The sequence below is a fragment of the Danio rerio genome, chromosome 15 (genome assembly GCF_049306965.1).
Source record: "Danio rerio strain Tuebingen ecotype United States chromosome 15, GRCz12tu, whole genome shotgun sequence".
Lineage (NCBI taxonomy): Eukaryota > Metazoa > Chordata > Actinopteri > Cypriniformes > Danionidae > Danio > Danio rerio.
Window position 1 is genome coordinate 48,457,501 of NC_133190.1, and position 26,252 is coordinate 48,483,752.

Here is a 26,252-nt window from a genome sequence, read left to right on the forward strand (position 1 = left end):
TTCAGATGTGTTTGAGTAACACAGGGGTGAGTAAACGAACACAGAGCTTCATCTTTGCTATAATTAGTGCTGTAAGTGTTGATATTTCCATTAAAATACACTTTCTTTATTGCTTAGAAGGCCTTAAATGACCCTTGACCTCCATCTTATTTAGGTCTCCCATAATCTTAGTTAATGCACATCTTATTACTCGCCATGTATTCTCCTCTTAACTTCCAGTGTGTGATGTAATAATGATATCGGCGAATGTTTATCAGTGTTGTATGATTGGATTAGTTATGCGGAGACGTTAATCTCGCTGACGGAAAAGAAGAGGGCGGAGCCACAGCTTACAAATACTGACCCTCAAACACGCTGGACACACACTTTAACTGGACACACAGGATCATCTGCGTCTCAACACACAAGCACACACAGACAGGTGAGTGATACTGCACGACTACAGCTGATCTCAGCACATTTACAGTAGGTACAGGAGTTATTGACGGTTAATAATAGTAGTTATTAGATGTTGATGATGGTAACACTTTAGTATTGGGACTATTCTCACAATTAACTGCTGACTTATATACCTGGATATTATTAGCATTTTAGATGTTTATTAGTACTTATACTGTAAGTACTTATACTGTAATGCCTATTTTGCATCCTTAATCATACCTTAACTATCAATAAGCATCAAATTAGGAGTTTATTGAGGCGAAAGTCATAGTTAACGGTTTAATAGTGAGAATTGTACTGGAAAATAATGTGTAAGCTGAATTATTTATAGGCAGGTAGATTGAATAATTCAATAGTTGACTAATTAAATGAGAAACGGAGTATGGATTAAATGACGAAGCGATAAATTGATTGAGGAATTAATAAATGATTAATACATTTAATTGTAGAATTGAATGAAAATGTGGACAGAATTACTGATTAAACAAATTTTGATAAAACCAATTAATAGATTGACAAATTGAACAATAGATAGATTGAACTAAGTAATGCATATACTGATCAATAGATAACAATGGATAGAATGATGGAAAAGTTGATCAATGGATAACATTATATGGATTGACATAGTGATAGAATGAAATATAAATTGAACATTAGGTAGATACGTAGATTGATTGATAGATAATGGGTAAAACAATTGAAGGATGGATGGATTAAACAATTGATAGAAGTATGGACAGACTGAACAGTCAATAGCATGATAGATTGAACAGTGGAAAGAATGAAATATAAATCAAACTGCAATTGTAGATTAATAGTTAAAACAATAGAAAGATTGAACAATGGATTGAAGGATGGATAGAATTAAAGAGAAATTAAATAGATGGATAGGTAGATTGATGAAACAATCAATACAGTTGAACAATAGGAGAAAACAATCAACAGAATGTTAGATTGAACAATGGATAGAATGATGAATAGATTAAACAATGGATAGAATGAAGGATAAATTGAACAATACATAGGTAGATTGAACAATGGATTAAAGGATAGGCAGATTTAACAATCGATAGAAGGATGGACAGACTGAACTTTGTATAGAATGATATATTTGAACAATGGATAGAGCGATAGATAGATTGGGCAATGGATAAAATGGTAGATTAAACAATGAATAGAATGATAGATTGAACAATTGATAAAACAATAGATGAATTGCAGATTAAACAATTGATAGAAGGATGGACAGACTGAACTTTGTATAGAATGATATGTTTGAACAATGGATAGAACGATAGATAGATTGGGCAATGGATAAAATGGTAGATTAAACAATGAATAGAATGATAGATTGAACAATTGATAAAACAATAGATGAATTGCAGATTAAACAATTGATAGAAGGATGGACAGACTAAACAGTGGATAGAATGATAGTTCAATTAAAAATTGATAAAATGATATATTTGAACAATATGTAAAACAATCAATAGATTGATAGATTGAACAATGGGTAAAATGACAGATTGAACATTGAATAAAATGATAGATTGAAAAATTGATAAAACAATAGATGAATTGGGCCATCTATAGAATGATAGATAAAACAATGACTAGAATGATAGTTTAAACAATGAATAGAAAGATAGATCGAACAATGGATAAAATGGTAGATTGAACAATTGAAAAAACAATAGGTAGATTGGGCAATCTATAGAATGATAGATTGAACAATGGATAGAACAATACACTAAACAATTGATAAAACATATAGATTGAATAATGGATAGAATTATATATTGAACAATGTCTTGAATGACAGATTGATCAATGGATAAAAAAATATACTGAACAATTGATAAAACATTAGATAGATTGGACAATGCAGAGAATGATAGATTGAATAATGGATAGAACAATAGACTGAATAGTATATAGAATGATAGCCTGAACAATTATGTAAACAATAGATAGATTGATCAATGAACAGAACTGTAGATTGAACTATTAATAAAACATAGAGTGGATAATGCAAAAAATGATAGATTGAACAATGGACAGAACAATACACTGAACAGTTGAAAAAACAGATAGATTGAACAATGGAAAGAATGATAGATTGAACAATGACTAGAATATATTGAACAATGACTAGAAGGGTAGATTGAATAATGGATATAATGATAGATTGAACAATGGATAGAATGATAGATTGAGCAATGGATAGAATGATAGATTGAGCAATGGATAGAATGATAGATTGAATGATGGATATAAAAATAGATTGAACAATGGATAGAATGATAGATTGAACAGTGACTCGAATAATATATTGAACAATGACTAGAATGACAGATTGAATAATAGATAAGATAGATTGAACAATGGATAGAATGATAGATTGAACAGTGACTACAATAATATATTGAACAATGACTAGAATGATAGATTGAATAATAGATATAATGATAGATTGAACAATGGAAGGAATGATAGATTGAACAATGACTAATATAATATATTGAACAATGACTACAAGGATAGATTAAATAATAGATATAATGATAGATTGAACAATGACCAGAATAATATATTGAATAAGGACTAGAATGACAGATTAAATAATGGATAGAATGATAGATTGAACAATGGATAAAACTAGATAGATTGATCGATTGATATAACGATAGATTGATCAATGGATAGAACAATATATTGAACAATAGTGAGAACAGTAGACTGAACAATTGATAAAACAATAGATAGATTGGACAATGACTAGAAAAATAGATTGAACAATGAATAAAATGATAGATAGATAGATGATAGATAGATTAGAGTGCAGTCACTCATCAGCTTAGAACTGGAACCACTGATCGTGTGTGTGTGTGTGTGTGTGTGTGTGTGTGTGTGTGTGTGTGTGTTTATGTAATGCAACATTAATATTTGTCAATCCTCCTTGTTTGTTTTTCTACTGTAGGAGACAGAATGAGTCCCAAGCACATCATCTACAAGAAAATCTCCAGAGATAAATCTGTCAGTATCTGTCTAAATATGAATCTGTCCATTCTATATAAATGTGTGCTTCAGTGATTGGTTAACAGTGTATGATGTCATAGGTGGGCGTTTACATGGGGAAGCGAGATTTCGTGGACCACTGTGATTTTGTTGATCCTGTTGGTGAGTTTAACAACCAATCACAGCTATAGTAATAGTAATAATATACAAAAATATACTACTAGAGTTTACTAGTAAACTAAAGTTTAATAATGTTTATAATGTACAAATATTAGTATATAAGCAATCGGATATGGTCACAGGGAATCCTAAACGGGACCTGAACTGATTTGAGATTTTTTTTTCCAAGTTAGATTTTAGTTGTAAATATAGTTTTTTATATATATATATATATATTATATTATTTTTTTTATTATATTATTTAATTTTATATTATATTATATTATTTAATTTTATATTATATTATATTTATAAAATTATATTTTAATTTGTGGTTCTCTGATGTCAGTAAATATTCTTTTTGCATATATTTTTGTATGGATATATATTTATTCTGTTTCTGTTTTACTGTATTAGTTTATTAATTAAAGATTATTAAAGTTTGTGTCAATTTATTTAATTTATTAATTTATTTTTATTTATAAAATATATATTTTATACATGATAGACACGATTATGCCGTTGATTTATACTATTTACAAGATTATGCCATCAAACTGTTGTATAAACGCAATATTACACGAGTAGCAGTGCGATATGGCTGTATATTGTCACTGATGGGAGCCGTGCGTTGGCTCAAGACCACAGGCCAAGTGCCTTAGTGTCCTACAAGTGATGATATACAGCCATAACGCATTGCTACGAGTGTGATATTGCGTTTATACAACAGGTCAGCGGCATAATTGTGTGTATAAAAAAATTTAATTCAAACACAGTATCTAAAAATCCTTTTGTATTAGGAACTACTTTCTTCCACCATTCATTCACATCTGCAGAAACTGTTGCTAATTTACCATCGTCACTTTAGAGCTAGTGCTGGAGTGATTCTCTAGCGTAATGTCTAAAGTGATGACCAAGCAGGGGATTTTGCTGACATTTTAAGATTATAAGGCTGAACGGCATTAAATGCCATCAGTCTACAGATTTACAAGTATTTCTCGGTTGCAATCTGAAGATTACAATAATTACTCCTGAAAAAGCCAAAGTGAAGCAAACATCATTTTACTATGGTATACTTGCAGCACTGCAACATAAAAAAAGAGAGAGATCGACTTACAAAGTCACTCACCTGTTCTCTAATGATTTGTTTTTTGAGTTTTTCTCCTCTAATAACATACTATTCAGTCTCTGGCCATCTAAACAACTAAATCCTCGACTAAAATGCCTCAAAAGTACATTATGTTGTCCAACAGCTGCAATATTTGTCTAACTGTAGTGAGTTTATTGATCTGCTGTCACTCTATGTGGGCGGAGTAATACACAAAAGTGAAAAGGCTGCAAGAGTGCTGCTATTGTAGAATATCACACGGCTATCAGCCAATCAGATTTGACAACCAGACAGAACTGTTGTGTTAGTATATATAATCACTTGTTTATTGATGATAATTACTACAACTAATAGACCTAAAAGTTCATTTTAAATAAAGATATCCCGGCAGTTGGCATTTCTGTGTGGAGTTTGCATGTTCTTCTTAAGTTGGCATAGGCAGGTGCTCCGGTTTCCCTCACAGTCTTAACATAAGTGAATTAAATAAGCTAAATTGGCCGTAGTGTATGAGTGTGTGTGTGAATGGCTGTTTCCTAGTACCGGGTTGCTGCTGGAAGGGCATCTGCTGCGTAAAACGTATGCTGGAATTGTTGGCGGTTCATTCCGCTGTGGCAACCCCTGATAAATAAAGGACTTATCCGAAGGAAAATGATTGAATAAATTACTAATTAAATAATGAACTAATTAAAATGAAAATATACCTTTAAAAAAAAGCAGATTTAATTACTAAACACGTTATTAAACACATTTCATATGCAATAGTGGTTTAATGCAATCTTTACTGGTGTTTAATAAATAAATAACAACAAATAATAAACAATAATTAAAAAGTGACTCGACAATAAAAACACATTAATATAAGACTACATGATTTTTCAGATGGCGTTGTGCTGATCGACCCAGAGCAGGTGAAAGATAAGAAAGGTGAGATTGTCCGTATAAAACTACATGAGCTCATAATGCGGTTATGAACTCTGTGTGGATTAATGAAAGCAGCCTCTGACCTCCTCCAGTGTTCGTGATGCTCTCCTGCACCTTCCGCTACGGTCGCGAGGACATGGATGTGATGGGGATGGCGTTTCGCAGGGATATTTTCCTGTGCACGCGGCAGGTTTATCCTCCTCTGCAGGATAAAGAGCGCAGCATTCACACTAAAGTGCAGGAGAAGATCCTGCGCAAACTGGGAGTCAACGCTCATCCTTTTTTCTTTGAGGTGATCAGTCGTACAGACTCATTTACTGACTGACTGTTGTGAGTTTTTGGAGCGAGTGGGTTTGAGATGTTATGATTTTTCTCTTAGTTTCCAGATAACCTGCCCTGTTCAGTGGCTCTGCAGCCGGCGCCCACCGATGTAGGAAAGGTAAACAACAAACAAACATCTAAACATAAGCACTCGCTGACCTGATGTTATTGTAATGTTTATTAGTTTGAATCAGTTGTATTTTATCTTTGTTTATTTTTTCTGTTTTCCTTTAATCTTAATTTATTTTTGACCTCATGTATGTACATACAGTAGTGTAGTGTATACACTAACCGGCCACTTTATTAGGTACGCCTGTCCAACTGCTCGTTAACGCAAATTTCTAACCAGCCAATCACATGGCAGCAACTCAATGCATTTAGGCATGTAGACATGGTCAAGACGATCTGCTGCAGTTCAAACCGAGCATTAGAATGGGGAAGACTTAAGTGACTTTGAACATGGCATGGTTGTTTGTGCCAGACGGGCTGGTCTGAGCATTTCAGAAACTGCTGATCTACTGGGATTTTCATGCACAACCATCTCTAGGGTTTACAGAGAATGGTCTGAAAGAGAGGAAATATCCAGTGAGCGGCAGTTCTGTGGGCGCAAATGCCTTGTAGATAAGGTCAGAGGAGAATGGCCAGACTGGTTCCAGCTGATAGAAAGGTAACAGTAACTCAAATAAGCACTCGTTACAACCGAGCTCTGCAGAAGAGCATCTCTGAACACACAACACGTCCAACCTTGAGGCGGATGGGCTACAGCAGCAGAAGAACACACCGGGTGCCGCTCCTGTCAGCTAAGAACAGGAAACTGAGGCTACAATTCACACAGACTCAACAAAACTGGACAATAGAAGATTGGAGAAACGTTGCCTGCTCTGATGAGTCTCCATTTCTGCTGACACATTCAGATGGTCGTGTCAGAATTTGGCCTCAACAACATGAAAGCATGGATCCATCCTGCCTTGTATCAGTGGTACAGGTTGGTGATGGTGTAATGGTGTGGGGGAGATTTTCTTGGTACATTTTGGGCCCGTTAGTACCAATTGAGCATCCTGTTAACGCCACAGCCTACCTGAGATGCTATCATGTCAATATGGAGGAAAATCTCTGAGGAATATTTCCAGCACCTTGTTGAATCAATGCCACAAAGGATTAAGGCAGTTCTGAAGGAAAAAGGGTACCTTAGATGTAAGGTGTACCTAATAAAGTGGCCGGTGAGTGTGTAGTGTAGTGTTTACATTGATTTAGTTTTTATGAGGGGGTTTAGTCATTTTTATTAGCTGTTAAAATATATTTTGTTTACATTTTCATTGGCATTATACATTTATGTGTAAATTATATCTGAAAATGTAAACAATATATTTTTAACAGCTCATACATTTTTTTATATGCAAAATATACAATTTAATGTTTTTCTCTATTTATTTACATGGTTGTACATTATCTATCACGTCACTTTTAGCTTATTATTTGAATCATAAAACTACATGAATATTAAAAATGTTGCTTTGCAACAACAAAGCTGAGAAAAAAACTGCTTAATTTTTCAAATATTTTTAATTTCCTTTAACTTGAGTATTTGTGTGTGTGTTTATTAAATTAAGCTATCTTTTCTTTGAAGCATTAAAATATAGTTATGGAATGTATGTAAATAAATTACATTAATAAACATTTATTATAGTATTTAAAAAAATTGAATCTCATTACTGTCGCGATGGCAAGCAGCTGCTTTGTTTTTTGTTTATTTATTTAAAAAGCGCATTAAAGCTGAGATTCAACCTGAAAGACGCCAATACAACACTTACTATGACAATCATCAGCACTTTTAATAGTTTATTTAACAGACTTATAATATGCTGTTGTTCTATTGGAGTTTTCATTCCAAAATTGCCGCCGCGCCCTCTAGTGGCTGTTTCCCAAATTACACTAGAGTGTCGCCTCTTGGACATTCTAAGCTCTTTGCTTATGATTTGAATCCAACGCAGAAGAAAGTAGTTCCTCATACAAAAGGGTTTTTGAGACTCTCCATGTTTGATATTGTTTTTATATACACAATTATGCCATCAAACTGTTGTATAAACGCAATATCACACTCGTAGCACTAAGGCAACAACACACGCCTCCCACCAGTGCTGATATACAGCCATATGTGTGATTTTGCTCATATATATATATATATATATATATATATATATATATATATATATATATATATATATATATATATATGTACTTTTTATCATTGAGTTTTATCATTGAATTTCTAAAAGATCTGTTTGTGTGTTTGTGCAGCAATGTGCTGTGGAGTTTGAAGTGAAGGCCTTCTGTGCAGAAAATCAGGATGAAAAAGCCCAAAAGAGGTGAGAAAAATCACAAATGCACAATTTTCTTGACCAGACCAATTTAAAGAAAAAGACATGACAAACATAAGACACTTTGAGGCCAAAGCCCAGTCCTGCCCTGCTGAAAATTCCAGCTTAAACCAGCCTAGGCTGGTTGGCTGGTTTTAGCTGGTCGACCAGCCTTGTTTAAGAGTGGTTTTGGCCATTTCCAGGCTGGTTTCCAGCCATTTCCAGCCTGGTCTTAGCTGGTCAGGTTGGAAAATGACCAGCCAAATCCAGCTAAAACCAGCTTGACCAGCCTGGTTAAAGCTTGATATAGCTTGTTTTGGCTGGACACCCAGCTTGGCTAGGCTGGTCAAGCTGGTTTTAGCTGGTCATCTCCCAGCTTGACCAGTAAAACAAGGCTAGCCGACCAGCTAAAACCAGCCAACCAGCCTAGGCTGGTTTAAGCTGGATTTTTCAGCAGGGTGATGGTACAAAAATGAGGCTCAAAAATTGTAATCTGAAACATCTTGTGTGTTTTTTTAATGATACTTCATTATGATAGACATTTTGTATTATCAAGTTTTCAGTAATCTCCTCTTTTCGGTAATTATTTTATCTCCAAAATGTTTTTCTTGTGTAAACTTCAGTATCTGGCACAATATTGGCTCTTTTAGATATAAAAAGAGTGAAATGCAGTGACAGATTTAATATGATCAGTATAAAGATCTCTCTGTGATCTGCAGGAGTTCAGTGCGGTTGGCCATCAGAAAGATCCAGTACGCTCCAGATAAAGGCGGCGAGCCTCCAGCAGGAGAAACTACCTGTGAATTCATCATGTCGGATAAACCGCTGCATATGCGTGTCAGTCTGGAAAAAGAGGTGCGTTCTGACCTATTCTTGGGTTTTTAGCAACCATAAATATCCTTTTATGCTATTGGTCTGTTGAATGATGGTATTCTGATATATATATTTTGATCATTCTGATTGGCTGACGGTTGTTACTTCATTCTGTAATGCAGAAGTGTGCTTGTTTTTATGATTGTTTTAGAACTTCTGATTCAGTTTCCTATGGGAAAAATGACTAGAAATAACTCTACAAACAAGTGTGTTCATGACTATACATGAAAAGTAGGCCCGTCGAATGATTAAAAACATTAACGTAATTAATCACACTTTTTTTGAAAATAATCATGATTAATCACGAAATGCCGTATTTTTTAAAGAAATAAAAACACAGGCATGTAGGTGCCATTTAAATTTCTATACAATCAATGCCAATAACAAAAAAAAAAGATTTCCATGTTGGATTCTAAGTGGACCACACGCACACACACACACACACACACACAGACACACACAGACACACACAGACACACACACACAACACGCGCAGTACAGTGCAGTACACGCAGGATCGCGTTCATCAAATTTGCTTAAACTAAGCGTTTTAAAGTATGGCTGTATTTTACAAGCAAGGATTCTGACACAGCAATGTGAAGCAGACGATTTACAAAAGTTGCGTGTAGGGGGGGAAACACATCAAACTTATGAAATATGAGGGCTCATGGAAGCAGCTTAGAGGCAGAGAATAGGGCTGTCTTTGACGGCTTGCAACTTCATCTGGCACTTTCACTAGAGTACATTCACATGGACACCAATACGCCGATTTTATGATTAAGATAATACTGCTTAAGGGTCGAGCATGTAAGCAGAGAATTTTGATTACCTTAAAGGATCACACGAGTCCTGAAATGCGGAGGTTTTTCTTTCATTTTGCTATGCGGTATCAAACTGTATTAAAACATCCTGAATGAAAATCTGCTGAACGAGAGTGAACTGCTGAACTGCTGTTAAAGTCTAAAGATTAAAAATGAAACACCCCAAATTGCATGAAACTGAAGGAAATGCAGGATAGCCTGCTGATGCGACATTACTTGTTTTATACTGAAACTCCTTCCAAAAGCGCGTCCTTGGTCTTATCCAAATTTCTTTGCATGTTAAACACACGCAGGGCTGGAGCAAACTGAACTGGCGCTCTAGGCAAATGGCATTCAGTCCGTCCTTAACCCGAAAGTGAAAAAGAAAGTGACCGGTTCGCGGATAAAAGTGAGAACCATGAGGGAGGGAGTGGGTGTAGTGGATGAAAGTGGGAACCATGAGGGAGGGGGTGGGTGTAGTGGATGAAAGTGAGGATCATGAGGGAGGGGGTGGGTGTAGTGGATGAAAGTGGGAACCATGAGGGAGGGGGTGGGTGTAGTGGATGAAAGTGAGGATCATGAGGGAGGGGGTGGGTGTAGTGGATGAAAGTGAGGATCATGAGGGAGGGGGTGGGTGTAGTGGATGAAAGTGAGGATCATGAGGGAGGGGGTGGGTGTAGCGGATGAAAGTGAGGATTATGAGGGAGGGGGTGGGTGTATCGGATGAAAGTGAGGATCATGAGGGAGGGGGTGGGTGTAGCGGATGAAAGTGAGGATCATGAGGGAGGGGGTGGGTGTAGCGGATGAAAGTGAGGATCATGAGGGAGGGGGTGGGTGTAGTGGATGAAAGTGAGGATCGTGGGGGAGGGGGTGGGTGTAGTGGATGAAAGTGAGAACCATGAGGGAGGGAGTGGGTGTAGTGGATGAAAGTGGGAACCATGAGGGAGGGGGTGGGTGTAGTGGATGAAAGTGAGGATCATGAGGGAGGGGGTGGGTGTAGCGGATGAAAGTGAGGATCATGAGGGAGGGGGTGGGTGTAGCGGATGAAAGTGAGGATCATGAGGGAGGGGGTGGGTGTAGTGGATGAAAGTGAGGATCGTGGGGGAGGGGGTGGGTGTAGTGGATGAAAGTGAGGATCATGAGGGAGGGGGTGGGTGTAGTGGATGAAAGTGGGAACCATGAGGGAGGGGGTGGGTGTAGTGGATGAAAGTGAGGATCATGAGGGAGGGGGTGGGTGTAGCGGATGAAAGTGAGGATCATGAGGGAGGGGGTGGGTGTAGTTAATGAAAGTGAGGATCATGAGGGAGGGGGTGGGTGTAGTGGATGAAAGTGAGGATCATGAGGGAGGGGGTGGGTGTAGCGGATGAAAGTGAGGATCATGAGGGAGGGGGTGGGTGTAGTGGATGAAAGTGAGAACCATGAGGGAGGGGGTGGGTGTAGTGGATGAAAGTGAGAACCATGAGGGAGGGGGTGGGTGTAGCGGATGAAAGTGAGGATCATGAGGGAGGGGGTGGGTGTAGCGGATGAAAGTGAGGATCATGAGGGAGGGGGTGGGTGTAGCGGATGAAAGTGAGGATCATGAGGGAGGGGGTGGGTGTAGCGGATGAAAGTGAGGATCATGAGGGAGGGGGTAGGTGTAGCGGATGAAAGTGAGGATCATGAGGGAGGGGGTGGGTGTAGTGGATGAAAGTGAGGATCATGAGGGAGGGAGTGGGTGTAGTGGATGAAAGTGAGGATCGTGGGGGAGGGGGTGGGTGTAGCGGATGAAAGTGAGGATCATGAGGGAGGGGGTGGGTGTAGTGGATGAAAGTGAGGATCATGAGGGAGGGAGTGGGTGTAGTGGATGAAAGTGAGGATCGTGGGGGAGGGGGTGGGTGTAGTGGATGAAAGTGAAGATCATGAGGGAGGGGGTGGGTGTAGCGGATGAAAGTGAGGATCATGAGGGAGGGGGTGGGTGTAGTGGATGAAAGTGAGGATCATTAGGGAGGGAGTGGGTGTAGTGGATGAAAGTGAGGATCATGAGGGAGGGGGTGGGTGTAGCGGATGAAAGTGAGGATCGATTGTTTTGGCTTCTAAATACATTTGAGCTGTCCTTTGTCTCTGATGATTATGCAATCAGTGGGTGTGTTCTGAAACTCCGCCTTCTTTTACATGTTTTGTATCCACCACACAGTTCAGAGTCGGACAAAAGAGAAAAACGTAAAGCACAGCAACGGCAAGTTAGTAACATGAATACACTGGAGGATGGAGTAGCAGAGTAAGGATTCACACAGAATGGATTTGTCCTTTCCAATGCACTACTTTTCAATTGGTAGTCAATGTAAACACATGCCGAGCGGATGTCGGAAGGTTTCAAAAGCATAGTATACCCTCACTCAACATTTTCAAACTTCTTTTTGGCCGAAAACATTGTTGTTTGAAGAATACCCGGGCCTTAAGGTATGCCGTTATTTTGAAATAAAGTAGTTCCTGCAGGTTTTGAGCGCATTACAGCTCCATATCACTCCGCTGATTAATTTGAGTTTTTACAACAGTCAAAAATCACATCGAAACACAACAGAAGGCTCTGGAGGAGATGTGTATGAAACTAGAGCTACACACAGGAGCAGTTTGAGTTGGACAGAAACCTGACAAATGTCTCAAAAACAACATCTGAAGAGTGAATAAGTGGAACAATTGACTCCAGCCTGTTGAATTATTGGTAAACAATGCACATCTGTGGTGGTGATGAAGCCCTGACATTATTAATCTAACGCTTCAACATTCATTCATTCATTCATTTTCTTGTCGGCTTAGTCCCTTTATTAATCCGGGGTCGCCACAGCGGAATGAACCGCCAACTTATCCAGCAAGTTTTTACACAGCGGATGCCCTTCCAGCCGCAACCCGTCTCTGGGAAACATCCATACACACATTCACACACACACTCATACACTACAGACAATTTAGCCTACTCAATTCACTTGTACCGCATGTGTTTGGACTGTGGGGGAAACCGGAGCACCCGGAGGAAACCCTCGCGAAGGCAGGGAGAACATGCAAACTCCACACAGAAACGCCAACTGAGCCGAGGTTCGAACCAGCGACCTTCTTGCTGCACTACCTACTGCGCCACTGCCTCGCACTAATGCTTCAACAACCAATCCCTAATTGCTCCTTACATAAAAACCAAAACTAAATCGGAACTGTTGATGTTTCAGACGTATTATCATGGAGAGGAGATCAACATCAGTGTGGAGATTGACAACAGCTCCAACAGGAACGTGAAGGACGTGACTGTCTCAGGTAATCAAACACATTTGATTAACTTTAAAGCACAGGTGTCAAACTCACTTCCTGGAGGGCCGCAGCTCTGCAGTTTAGCTTTAACCTTAATCAAACACACCTGATTAATCTAATCGAGTCTTTCAGGCTACAGTTCGGAGTGTTGAAGCAGGTTTGGAAATAAACTGCACAAAGCTGCGGCCCTCCAGGAACTGGATTTGACACCTGTGCTTTAGAGGCACAATGTGTGGTTTTCACCACTAGAGGGCGTTTATACACAACAAACAAATGCAGAGCTTGACGAGCGCATGGCTGAGTGGGAAATCATGGGAGTTGTGGCCTATATAACACTAGTCTAGTTAGTTTTAGATATTTTAATGGAAAAAAAATCATTCATTTACACCTTTAAAGGGTGACACTTCATGCTTTATACACTTCTGTAGTGTGTAACATTGCTGTTTAAGAATGAAAGATATCCCAGTTTACGAAGAAACTCAAACTACAGTGTCGTTTTGAGTTTTGAGGATGTCTTAATATGGTCAACTGTGTACAACATTGCCATCTTGTGTTCATTTGTGCACTGTTCAAAAAAACGTGTGTGTTTTTGAGAGAGATTATAGTGTAATACTCACACAATGCTCTGTTTTTGTTCTGTGTGCTGCTTATATTGCACATATATACTGCAAATCTGCATATATTAGGAGTTTAAACTGGAGTAAATCACATTAAATCACAAGAGTAACTGAAGCACAAGCTGTAAAGGCTCCACCCATTTATTGAAAAAAGAGGGCGGGGACAACAGCTCATTTACATTTAAAGAGATATACACAAACCCTGCACAAAACACATTTTAACGTGGTATAATGAATAATGTGTGTGCTGTCTTGAGACTTATTGCTTATTTGCAAAAAGGGCATAATAGAAGTCATTTAACGTGTGAAAGAAATGTGTTTAAAGCTTTACTACATGTGTTTTGTGTTTCTCTGTGACAGTGGAGCAGGTCACTAATGTGGTGCTTTACTCAAATGACAAGTATGTCAAATCTGTGGCCTATGAGGAAACCAAGTGAGTATAAATACACAACTGTGTGTGCGTCACATGATCTTATAATATTAATAGTTTACTACATTATTAACAATAACTTTAAAAAAAAGAATTTTGTTAATATATAAACATGCAAACAAACAAACAAACAAACAAACAAACAAACAGATGCATAACATGTTTTTATGTTTTCAGTTATACTTATAGTTATTTTAACGTATTAGTTATATTTACAATTATATTCAGTGATGAAAATGTACAAGTCATATTGTGAAAAATACTGTATTTATCCTATTAAATAAAAAGAATTGTGTGTATACAGTTGAAGTCATAATTATTCGCCCTCCTATGAATTTTGTTTTCATTTTCAAATATTTCCCAAATGATGTTTAACAGAGCAAGGATTTTTTCCATTATTTCCTGTAATATTTTTTCTTCTGGAGAAAGTCTTATTTGTTTTATTCTGGCTAGAATAAAAGCAGTTTTACATTTTTTTTAAAAGCATTTTAAGGTCAATATTATTAAGCAATATTTGCTTTGGATTGTCTGCAGAACAAACTGTTATGTTTAGAAATGTGTTGAAAAAAAAAGAATTGGGGAGGGCTATAATTCTGACTTTAGCTGTATATTAATACTTTGTTTTCATGTGGGCAAACGGCAAAATAGTGTAGAAATAAAGTGTGTTTTTTTATAAAAATAACATGTAAGCTAAATAGAAAGAAATATCAAATTAAATACAACTGACAAAAGTTTATACAACAATTTACTCTAATATAATTGAGTAAACTAATACAATTGACAAAATTGCACAAAATTGCTTGTTTCTTTTGCTCTACCGCAGGGATGCAGTGCCGTCTGGAACCAGTCTGAAGAAGGTTTACACTCTCTGTCCTCTGCTGGACAACAACCGCGAGAGACGGGGGCTCGCTCTGGATGGAAAACTGAAGCATGATGACACCAACCTGGCCTCATCCAGCATGTGAGTGCAGATCATACAGCACATAGACTAGAGCAAAAGCAAGATATGCCCTTATAACCCCTTCCTAAATGAGTGATAGTCCTGCCTTAAGGGACTGATAGCCCCGCCCCTAATGCCTGATATCCCTGCCCTAAATGAGTGATAGTCCTGCCCTAAAGGACTGATAGCCCTGTCCTTAATGCCTGAGAGCCCCTCCCTAAAGGATTGACAATCCCACCCTAAAGGACTAATAGCCCCGCCCTTAATGCCTGATAGCCCCTCCCTAAAGGATTGACAATCCCGACCTTAAGGACTGATAGCCCTACCCTAAATAAGTAATAGTCCCGCCCTAAAGGATTGGTAGCTCCAACCTAAATGATTGATAGTCCTGCCCTAATGGCCTGATTGCCCCACCCTAAAAAATTGATAATCCCACCCTTAAGGACTGATAGCCCTACCCGAAATGAGTGATAGCTCTGCCCTAAATGAGTGATAGTCCTGCCCTGAAAAACCAATAGCCCTGCCCTTAATACATAACAGCCCCATCCTAAAGGACTATAAGCCCTGCCCTAAATGAGTGATAATCCAGCCCTAAACGACTGATAGCCCCGCCCTAAATGCCTGATAACCCCACCCTAAAGGACTAATAGCCTCGCCCTAAATGCTTCAAAGCCCCACTCTAAAGGACTGATAACCCCACCCTAAATGTGTGATAACTCCGCCCTAAATGAGTAATAGTCCAACCCTAAAGGACTGATAGCTCCGCCCTTAATGCCTGATAGCCCCACCCATAAAGACTGATAGCCCTGCCCTAAAGGACTGATAGCCCTACCCTAAATGAGTGATAGTCCTACCCTAAAGCACTGATAGCCCCGCCCTAAATAAGTGATAGTCCTGCCTTTTAGGACTAATAGCCCCGCCCTTAATATTTGATAGCCCCACCCTAAAGGACTGATAGCCCTGCCCTAAATGAGTGATAGTCCTGACCTAAAAGACTGATAGCCCCACCCTAAAGGACTGATACCCCACCCTTAATACGTGATAGCCCCACCCTAAAGGACTGATAGCCCCGCCCAAAATGAGTGATAGTCCTGCCCTAAAGGACTGATAGCCCCGCCCTAAATGAGTGATAGTCCTGCCCTAAAGGACTGATAGCCCCACCCTTAATACTTGATAGCCCCACCCTAAATAAGTGATAGTCCTGCCTTTTAGGACTAATAGCCCCGCCCTTAATATTTGATAGCCCCACCCTAAATAAGTGATAGTCCTGCCTTTTAGGACTAATAGCCCCGCCCTTAATATTTGATAGCCCCACCCTAAAGGACTGATAGCCCTGCCCTAAATGAGTGATAGTCCTGTCCTAAAGGACTGATAGCCCCGCCCTTAATACGTGATAGCCCCACCCTAAAGGACTGATAGCCCTGCCCTAAACGAGTGATAATCCTGTCCTAAAGGACTGATAGCCCCACCCTAAAGGACTGATACCCCACCCTTAATACGTGATAGCCCCACCCTAAATGAGTGATAATCCTGCCCTAAACGAGTGATAGTCCTGCCCTAAAGGACTGATAGCCCCGCCCCAAATTCCTGAAAACCCCACCCTGAAGGACTAATAGCCCCACCACAATTGACTGATAGCCCCGCCCTAAATTAGTTCCATGTGATCAAATGAAGAAAGTTGTTTAGAGGCGGAGAGAAGATATTTTGTGGAGTGTGTCAATGTGCTGACTGTGCTCTGCAGCGTGAAGGACGAGGTGTTGAGGGAGATTCTGGGTATGCTGGTGTCCTACAGAGTGGTTGTGAAATGTACCGCTTCCGGGTGAGCGAACATCACAGGATTGTTTACACAACATCTTATTAGATGATGATGAGGAGTGCTTCAGATGCTCATGACTGTATTTCTGCTTTCTTTCAGCATGGTCGGATCCAGGTGAGTTCTGAGTGCTGTGTAGTTGTTTTCAGCTTTGAGAGAGTGTATGTTTGTAAGATGTTATTATGGGTGTGTGTATGTGTTTTCCAGTGAGGTTGCAGTGGAGGTTCCCTTCAAACTCATGCATCCCAAACCCGGTCCAGGTGAGCAAAACATGCATTTGACTAAAATACCTCAATTGCATTCAAAGAAAAATACACTATCTGAGTCATGGATCCCAGTTGTAAGAGCAACAAATAATAACTTGACTTTTAGTTGATCATTTATAAAAGTGTCAGAAGGTGCATTTTTCTGCTGAATCATCTGTTGATCTGCATCCCAATCGTCACCAATACTGCAGAAGACCTACTGGAACTCGCATGGACCCATGATTCTCACAGAAATCAGTCAAGTTTGGTGAAGAAAAAATCATGATTTGGGGTTACATTCAGTATGGGGGCGTGCGAGAGATCTGCAGAGTGGATGATCAACATCAACAGCCTGAGGTATCAAGACATTTGTGCTGCCCATTACATTACAAACCACAGGAGAGGGACAATTCTCCAGCAGGATAGCGCTCCTCATACTTCAGCCTCCACATCAAAGCTCCTGAAAGCAAAGAAGGTCAAGCTGCTCCAGGATTGGCCAGCCCAATCACCAGATATGAACATTATTGAGCATGTCTGGGGTAAGATGAAGGAGGAGGCGTTGAAGATGAACACAAAGAGTCTTGATGAACTCTGGGAGTCCTGCAGGAACGCTTTCTCTGCCATTCCAGATGACTTTATTAATCAGTGATTTGAGTCAGTGCAGAGATGTATGGATGCAGTCCTCCAAGCTCATGATGGAGTCATGTGGTAAAAAAAAGGGTAATCTAGAGGCCTTTGCCTTTTATATAAGACACTTCTGATACCAAATGATCAACTAGAAGTCAAATTAATATTTGTTGATCCTAAAACTAGGATAGACGACAAAACTTTGTCAGGTAGATTTAGAACCATACTATAGTTAAGTGTATTAGACTGTACATATTACAGTATTTAAAACTCTTTGTTAATGAATGCTGCAGCATACTGTAGTATTAACTATAGTAAAGTAATATTGTAATAATACTGTAGTGCAGTGGTCCCCAACCACCGGGCCACAAAAGAAATCAAATTATTTCTGTAGGAAATATTCCCCCCGCGACTTGGTTTCTTCCAGTCACCCCCGCCATCTCATGTGAAATGAACTATGCCAAACTCCACCACAGAGCGGGGAGAACGATCGCTAGAATAAAGCTCAGTGGTGGTTGTTGATAGTTTAAAGTTATAAAACAGGTATTATAGAGTCCAAATCAGCAGAGCATTTAAGGATTGTGCATATATGTGTGCGTGTATCGCTAAATAAGTACCCGAAATCATTGCAATATGTATCTATATGGAGTTTCACATAATCATACTCATTAGGGCTGTAAAATGCCAATGCATACATTTAATTCGGCTATACGGTTGTATTATTGTTAATATGTTCGTCAGTTGAAATGTTTGGTGTATTTGATGCATATAAACCTTGATTGAAACATAAAAAGAATTGATAACCGTTGACAGGTCCGCGGTGATAAAAAGGTTGGGGACCACTGCTGTAGTATAATTTCAACGTTACTACAGTAGTCTGTGATGTGCTATTGTAGTATAATTTACCCTATAGTTGTAGAAATCTACAATATTGGGTCATTTGTTTATATTACTTTAATTGTTGTGTTGCTATAGCAACCTTAGATTTAGCGCGGCAAGGCAAGGCAAGGCAAGTTTATTTATATAGCACATTTCATACACAATGGCAATTCAAAGTGCTTTACATAAACAAGAATAAAAGAAACAAGTAAAATAAAAATAAAAACAAATAATAAAAATGCGTAAAAACAAAACAAAACATAAAAACAGGTAAAATGTGATATGAAAGAATGAAGAAGAAGAGAAAAACATGATAGTGCAATCTGTCGGACGCAGCACAGTGCTCATTCAGTAAAGGCACAGCTAAACAGATGTGTTTTCAGTCTTGATTTGAATGTGCCTAATGTTGGAGCACATCTGATCATTTCTGGAAGCTGATTCCAGCAGTGAGGGGCATAGTGGCTAAAAGCCGATTCACCCTGCTTTGACTGAACTCTTGGAACTTCTAGTTTATATGATCCTAATGATCTGAGTGATCTGTTGGGTTTGTATTCAGTGAGCATATATGTAATGTAATGAGGTCCTTGGCCATTTAGTGATTTATAGACCAGTAATAATACTTTAAAATCTATTCTGAATGTAACTGGCAGCCAGTGTAAAGACCAACAGATTAATTGAAGTGCCTTACTATAGTATTGTTTGAGAACACTGTAGTATTTGCTGTTTATTACTCTATTGTTTTTTCCATGTGGAATATTTTGCTATTTTAAGCCAAAACTGCACAATATTTTGAAATAAAGTCGGTTATTTAATGTTGCTCAACTTGTTTATTAGATTGCACAAGGTGTGATTTAAAAAGATACATACAGTTGAAGTAAGAATTATTAGCCCCCCTGAATTATTAGACCCCCAATTTATTTTTTCCCTAATTTCTGTTTAACGGAGAGATTTTTTTAAAAACTTTTCTAATCATAATAGTTTTAATAACTCATCTCTAATAACTGATTTATTTTATCTTTGCCATGATGACAGTCAATAATATTAGACTAGATATTCTTCAAGACACTTCTATACAGCTTAAAGTGACATTTAAAGGCTTAACTAGGTTAATTAAGGTAACTATAAATAATTAATACTAATAAATAATAATTATTTTTTTTTTCTGCAGTTCATTTAAGTAGACTAATTAGAATACATAAACATGTATGATTGTTAATAATATTTATAATGTTTTTATAAGTTAATGCCAGCAAAAGCATTGTCAGTAAAAGCATTATCTTAGGGGCCTACTCACACTATGCCATCCGTACCGTGCCCAGGCCCGTTTCCCGGATCGTTTGAGAAGTGTGAGTGCGCTGAATCGGGCTCAGGCACGGTTCACTTGGCCGGCCCTGGCCCAGTTAGAAGAGGTGTGCCTGAGCGCAGTTCACTTGGGCTTTGGCGCGGTACACTTGTAGTGTGAGTGCAAAACGCGCCAAAGCCCGAAATTGAAAGTGAGACGTGACTTTTAAGGGACTGTTTCATATGGATTTATTAATCATTCTTACTGTTCAGTGAACGCAAACTGCCGTAGTTTATTAAAGACGAGAACTCGACACTGCACGACAGCTGCGCGCCTTCAGCAGACCTCCTCATTCCTGCAGCACGAGAGCTTTATGATTGTTTATGAGCGCCAAAAGTGCCGGATCTTTTCGGCGAAATATCTGACTGCGTGTCCCCGCATCCCTAAGGACTGTTTGGCGGAATATTTGACTGCATGTCACTGCATATCAAACAACTGACACGGTATAACTAGAGAGATCTCCACTGTGCTGCTGAGTGAGAGAGCGCTTCTCACTGAACAGCGCAGCAGCGATGACGTAAGCGTGCTGAGGCCCGATTGTGGTGTGAGTGCGGGCCGTCGGGGGAGACGGGAGGGGGGACAAGCGTGCTTTGGCCCGGTTCGAGGCAACTGTACCTAGTGTGAGTATGGCCTTAGAAATGCTTATAGTTAAATTAAACGTATGATTCACAAACTTAATTACTCAATTAATACATGAACTAAATAATGACACAGTTGCTGTAGTGCAGAAATTACTGTCATTTCTTTAGTGCAACTCTACAGCTCTGATTGAATATTTTATTATTATTTGAAAATATTGTTATTTTAATTGATGAGCCTTACAGCAAACTGTTTATATTGCACAATTTTGCATAACTTATTTAACTAAAATGTTCTTTCCTTCATTTTCTTTCCATTCTCCTCCTAAAGAGAGGTAAGTCACAGTTTCACGATGTGTTTTGCATTGTGATTATCCTCCATCAGCCTGTGTATTGTATGCATTCATATTATATCTGATGTTACTGCACTACCACACTGTCCATTACCACCACCGCTACCACACTACTGCCGCTAATTCTGTTCAAGCAAATGAAAGAAACAATATTCATAACAAATAATAATTCAAAACACCTTGGGCCTTAAGAGGTTAAATAAATGGCTGGTATTCGAACGTTTCATGTCATTTTTAATGTAATTTCATGGAAAAGTGCTGGAAAATAATGTTTTAGTCAGTGAAAATCAGGTTATTTGATATTTAAACATTTGTTTCCCTTTTAAAGATCCAATTTGTGAACAGTGCTGCAATATAATCCTCCTGAAAAACCCCACGTGTGTCTGATTCCACGTGTTTGTCGCACAATGTGTGGTGTAAACTTCCTCATCTTTAATCTCTTAAACACACACACACTCTTGAGATGATAAATGATCCACTTCGGCATTGGAAAAGCCAAAAAGAGAGTGCGATATCAGTGTCTGATCTAAACGTGATCCCGTCTCTTGTGCCGAGCCCCAGTTTAACACTGTTCATTCAGTTCATCTGTTGTCCGAGCACAATATAAAGAAGTCATCAGGAACTGTGTGTGTGTGTGTGTGTGTGTGTGTGTGTGTGTGTGTGTGTGTGTGTGTGTGTGTGTGTGTGTGTGTGTGTGTGTGTGTGTGTGTGTGTGTGTGTGTGTGTGTGTGTGTGTGTGTGTGTGTGTGTGTGTGTGTGTGTGTGTGTCGGTGACATGAAACACCTCTGTTGCTGTTTTCTAATGTAGTCTCATCTCATTATATCAGTGTTTAACTTGTCTTGTTTGTGTGGTTTGAATTCTTGCGTGTGTGTTTGTGTGTGTGTGTGCAGTGAGGACACAACTGATCTGGTGTTCGAGGAGTTTAAACGCTCATATCTGAAAGGCGTCATCGGCGATGATGACGATTCTCCGGCGGAGCCCTGAGAGCCTTCTCCGCTCACGGATGACACGTATACGTGTTTTGAGCTGGCTGATTTGTGCATATGAATATTCATGGATGCATGATGAGATGTAGATGTTGTGGTGTGTTTTGTCTGTGTTTGTTTTCACTAAAATTAATTTTGTGTATCGCACCCACTTCGAATGTTACCCCTCGATTGAATGGGCGGTATCAGCTGATAAATATGGGCCTACTGGCTGTTATCATCCATCCACATGGTTAATCAGCTATACTAATAGAGAAGTCTCCAGATCCAGATCTGTTTTTACATTACTCTGATGTTTAGGGTAGGGGTGGAGGTTAATAAAATACAAATAATGGGAAATTTATAAATTATCCTCCCTTCAGCCACAGCCGTATGTGATCTATAGCTGATTAACCATGTGGATGGATGACAACAGCTTTCTGTGCCTACCAGTAGGCACAGAAGGCCCCCACTGGCCCATATCTATCAGCTGATAACCACCGATAATGCAGTTTATTGTAGTGCAATTGATCATGGATGCTTAATACTTGCATTTTGATCCATATAATATATATATATTTAAACCAAATCCTTGTTCGAAGTGTGAAATTAGTTGTACAGCTTTTTCTTAGACACTAGAAATATAAATCTAGAGCTCTATACAGTGCGTAATAATATGTTTGTAACGAGCTCATTTATTGCATTGTAATTAACTCTGTTGTTATTTGCTTTGAGCTCAAATAAAAGCTGTTTGTGACAGCAAACATTAGTTTTACCTGGTTTCTATACAAAAGAAGCTTCACAATGATCTTTTTCATGATTCAGTCAGTTTCAATTCACTGTATTTTGATGTGGTGGAGTGTTTAACATTGTTTTGTTCACCTTTTATTGGGATTTTATGGTGAAGAACAGACAGGAAAGCATTGGGAGCATTGGGTCTGCGTAGGACCTCGAGCCGGGATTTGAACTCTGGTCGCCGTTAGCACCATATGCCAGCGCACTTAACCACTAGGATACTGGCGTAGACCTTTAACATTGTTTTAATTAATTAAACATCATGGTCACACTTTATTTTGATGGTCCGTTTGTTGAATTTAAGTTGCATTGCATCTACATGCCAACTAATTCTAATTAGATTATAAGTAGACTGTTAAGCCTCCTTTCTACTGCACGCTACAAACAACAAGCAACAGACCGGAAGTCATTCATTTCCAATGGAGAGTAGTCGGGGAGCTGCGTATAGTTCCGATCATCTCCTTATGCGGAAAATTCAGATCTGATTGGAGCTGCCGATCCGTTTAAATATTTGAAAATATATGCTACCGGCCAACCGCATGTGATGTGTTTCAGTGTTGTCCAAGCAGGTCTTACAGTTTCTTAGTTATATTTTGAATAAAAAAAAGTCTATATTAAAAAAAATATATATATATTAAATATATTGTCTCCACATTCCTTCCAAAATTTTTAGCGGTCTGTGAGTTTCTAGTATTCATTTATTTAGCCATGGTGAATGCACAGAGAATAAAGGCTCTTCCTTTTGCACTCCTTTATTTCGGACACTGCGAGAATCAGCTTCTCTCCCATGGTGCGCGACAACACTGAAAATTCTCTGCAACTGCCACAAGAGGGCGTACTCAAACAGTCCTGTCCAAATATCATGCGCAGGAGAAAGGCGGCTAGGTTGGGGTTAAGCCGCCTTTCCACTGCACACGACATTTGGACATGACTGCCGGAATACGCCCCCTTGTGGCAGCCGCACAATATTTTCAGTGTTGTCGTGCACCATGAGGAGAGAAGCTGATTCACACGGTGTCCGAAATAAAGGAGTGCAAAAGCAAGAGCCTTTATTTCTGAGCGTTTACATGGTTTAATGAATGAATGAGTTCTAGAAACTCATGGGCCGCTAAAATATTGGAGGGAATGTGGAGACAACATTAAAAATATATATTTCTTACTTTCTTACTTTTATGAACAGAAAAGTTTTTTTTTTAATATAGACTTTTTAGATTCAAAAAATAACCAAATAAACTTCTCCAAAGATTTCTCATCTCGCACGCACAGATATGCTTGGACAACACTGGAATACATCATATCCGGTCGGCAGCTCGCATACGGTCTAGTCGCAGGAGTTCAAATATTTCAACGGATCCGCAGCTCAATTCGGATCCAAATTTTCCGCATACAGAGATGATCGGAACTCCATGCAACTGCTCTCCATTGGAAATAAATGACTTCCGGTCTGTCGCTTGTCGTTTGTCGTGTGCAGTGAAAAGGCGGCTTTAGTGTAAGTTGACATGTACTTGCAAAGTTTCTTATAGTCAGTTAAATGTCAGTTAAAGGAGCAGTATCAACAGATATTAAGCAGACAATCTACTAATACTTAAATGGACCATCGGAATAGTGTTACCAACATCATAACCTTGTGCAGTGGCAACCAAATTAATATAGTGTAGTTGAAGAGATTTATGTAATCATATGTTAGATTTTTGCTGGGAAAAACAAAGGATGTGTGACACACAGTAAGCTCCAGGAAGCCTCTCCTATTCTATGAGACATTAAACAGATGCTTATAATTGTCAGGGTTATGCAGATGTAATGGAGGCCAGCTAGTAAGTGCATTGCAGGTAAACCTCACTCCTCTGACCTCTAAAGGTGCTCTATTGATGGACGTGTCCTTTAGCCTCCTCGTTAGAGCAACAGACTCCCATGCAGAAGGTCGCCGGTTCAATACCAGCTCGTAGCGGGTTGGGTAGCGTAGGACTGGAGGGGTTACACAGAAAGAGCTAATCTGTACTGTTACATCAGTGTGTCGTTAATGGGAATAGATTAAGTTAAACTATAGTCTCACAACTTCAGATTTATAGTCTAAAATATAAATCATAATTAAACTGACATAAGAGTGATGTATTGAGGTCTTGGTTTGTTGTTCCGTGAAATGACAAGTTCAGATATTAATCGGGTCCATTATGGCAGGGGTGCCCAAACTTTTTGTTATGAAGGTCCAAAAATCAAAGCTGAGGGCTGTGGACCGAAGGTAAATATGTCAAACTGCATTACAAAGTTGCCATGGGTAATTTCCTTATTTTTAAAAATAATAATTAAAAATAAATTAACCATATTAGACTAACTAAAGCATTCTATTTATTGCATTTTATAATTAACGTTACAATGAAAACAAACAATTCTGTTTAAAACACAATGAACATTTAAATAAATCTGATTTATTTACAACCAGGGCTTTACATTAACACCTGCCAAATGCTTTGGCGGGTTAGACAGCCGCTCCACTTGCCACTTTGGCAGGTTGGAAATAATTTTTACATTGTACTTTTCTTAAAGCAGGGTTCGACATTAAGGATGGCCCAATATGCGTGCAAATGTGATCTTAAAATCGAGCAGCAGCATGACTGAAGATAATAACTGTTCGCGCGAGACAAAGCAGGTGAATACCTTATGAGAGGATGATTACTTGCGCACACAGGTGATGTGATGTGCGTGACTGTTAAAAAGCATGCACGCTCCCGTTTACTTGCGCTTTTTTCCTGTTCACTTGCGATCGATTCTCTTTGAAAAAAACTAGACAAAAAATGATGCTCGTGTACCCACAGTCCTGCTGCTTTTAAGAGCTCAAGATTGAAAAATATATATATATTTGTAAGAAACAGCAGTAGTCACTGCTTTCGTTTTAAGTATTCTCAGGCACGTGATCAACCTTTCATTATCACTCGTGGTATGTTTTTACCTGCTTTCTTTTGCTTACAGTTATTTTTGTTAAAATACTTTAATTATCATCCTTTACAACAACATTGCTTTAATATGAGATTAACTCCCCATTTGTGTGTAGTAACTGCTGGTCTGGGACTTTTAGCCAGGACTGATTACTTTGCATATTTTAGATGCATGACAATAGATCTTTTTAAATGTCAATTTAAAAAAAAAAAAAAGAAAAGTTTTGTTGAATAAAAAGTGCATGCATACAGCTATATATTTGCTTGTTTTGACACATTTAAAATATGTGGCTAAGAAGTAATTATTTCTTTTTTATGTGGTCAGAGATAAATTTGGTTAATCCTTAGTTTTGAGCCCTAAAAAGTCTTGTGAAATAAAAACCAATTGCAATGACACAACCCATTTGCTCATGCACAGTGAGCAAGCTCATACACAACAAACACAAACAGTGAA

The 26,252-nt window shown here is 38.7% G+C and overlaps 1 protein-coding gene across 1 annotated transcript; it reads left to right on the plus strand.

The window, feature by feature from the left end:
* The first annotated feature begins 364 nt into the window (after window positions 1-364).
* On the plus strand, window positions 365-22,834 carry sagb (S-antigen; retina and pineal gland (arrestin) b). Its single transcript, NM_001033749.1, is given in 8 exon segments — window positions 365-421; window positions 3,425-3,480; window positions 3,564-3,624; window positions 5,609-5,653; window positions 5,743-5,942; window positions 6,030-6,089; window positions 8,270-8,316; window positions 22,495-22,834. Coding segments are annotated over 7 exon segments (531 nt in total). The 5' UTR covers window positions 365-421; window positions 3,425-3,432; the 3' UTR covers window positions 22,565-22,834.
* The last annotated feature ends 3,418 nt before the right edge of the window (window positions 22,835-26,252 follow it).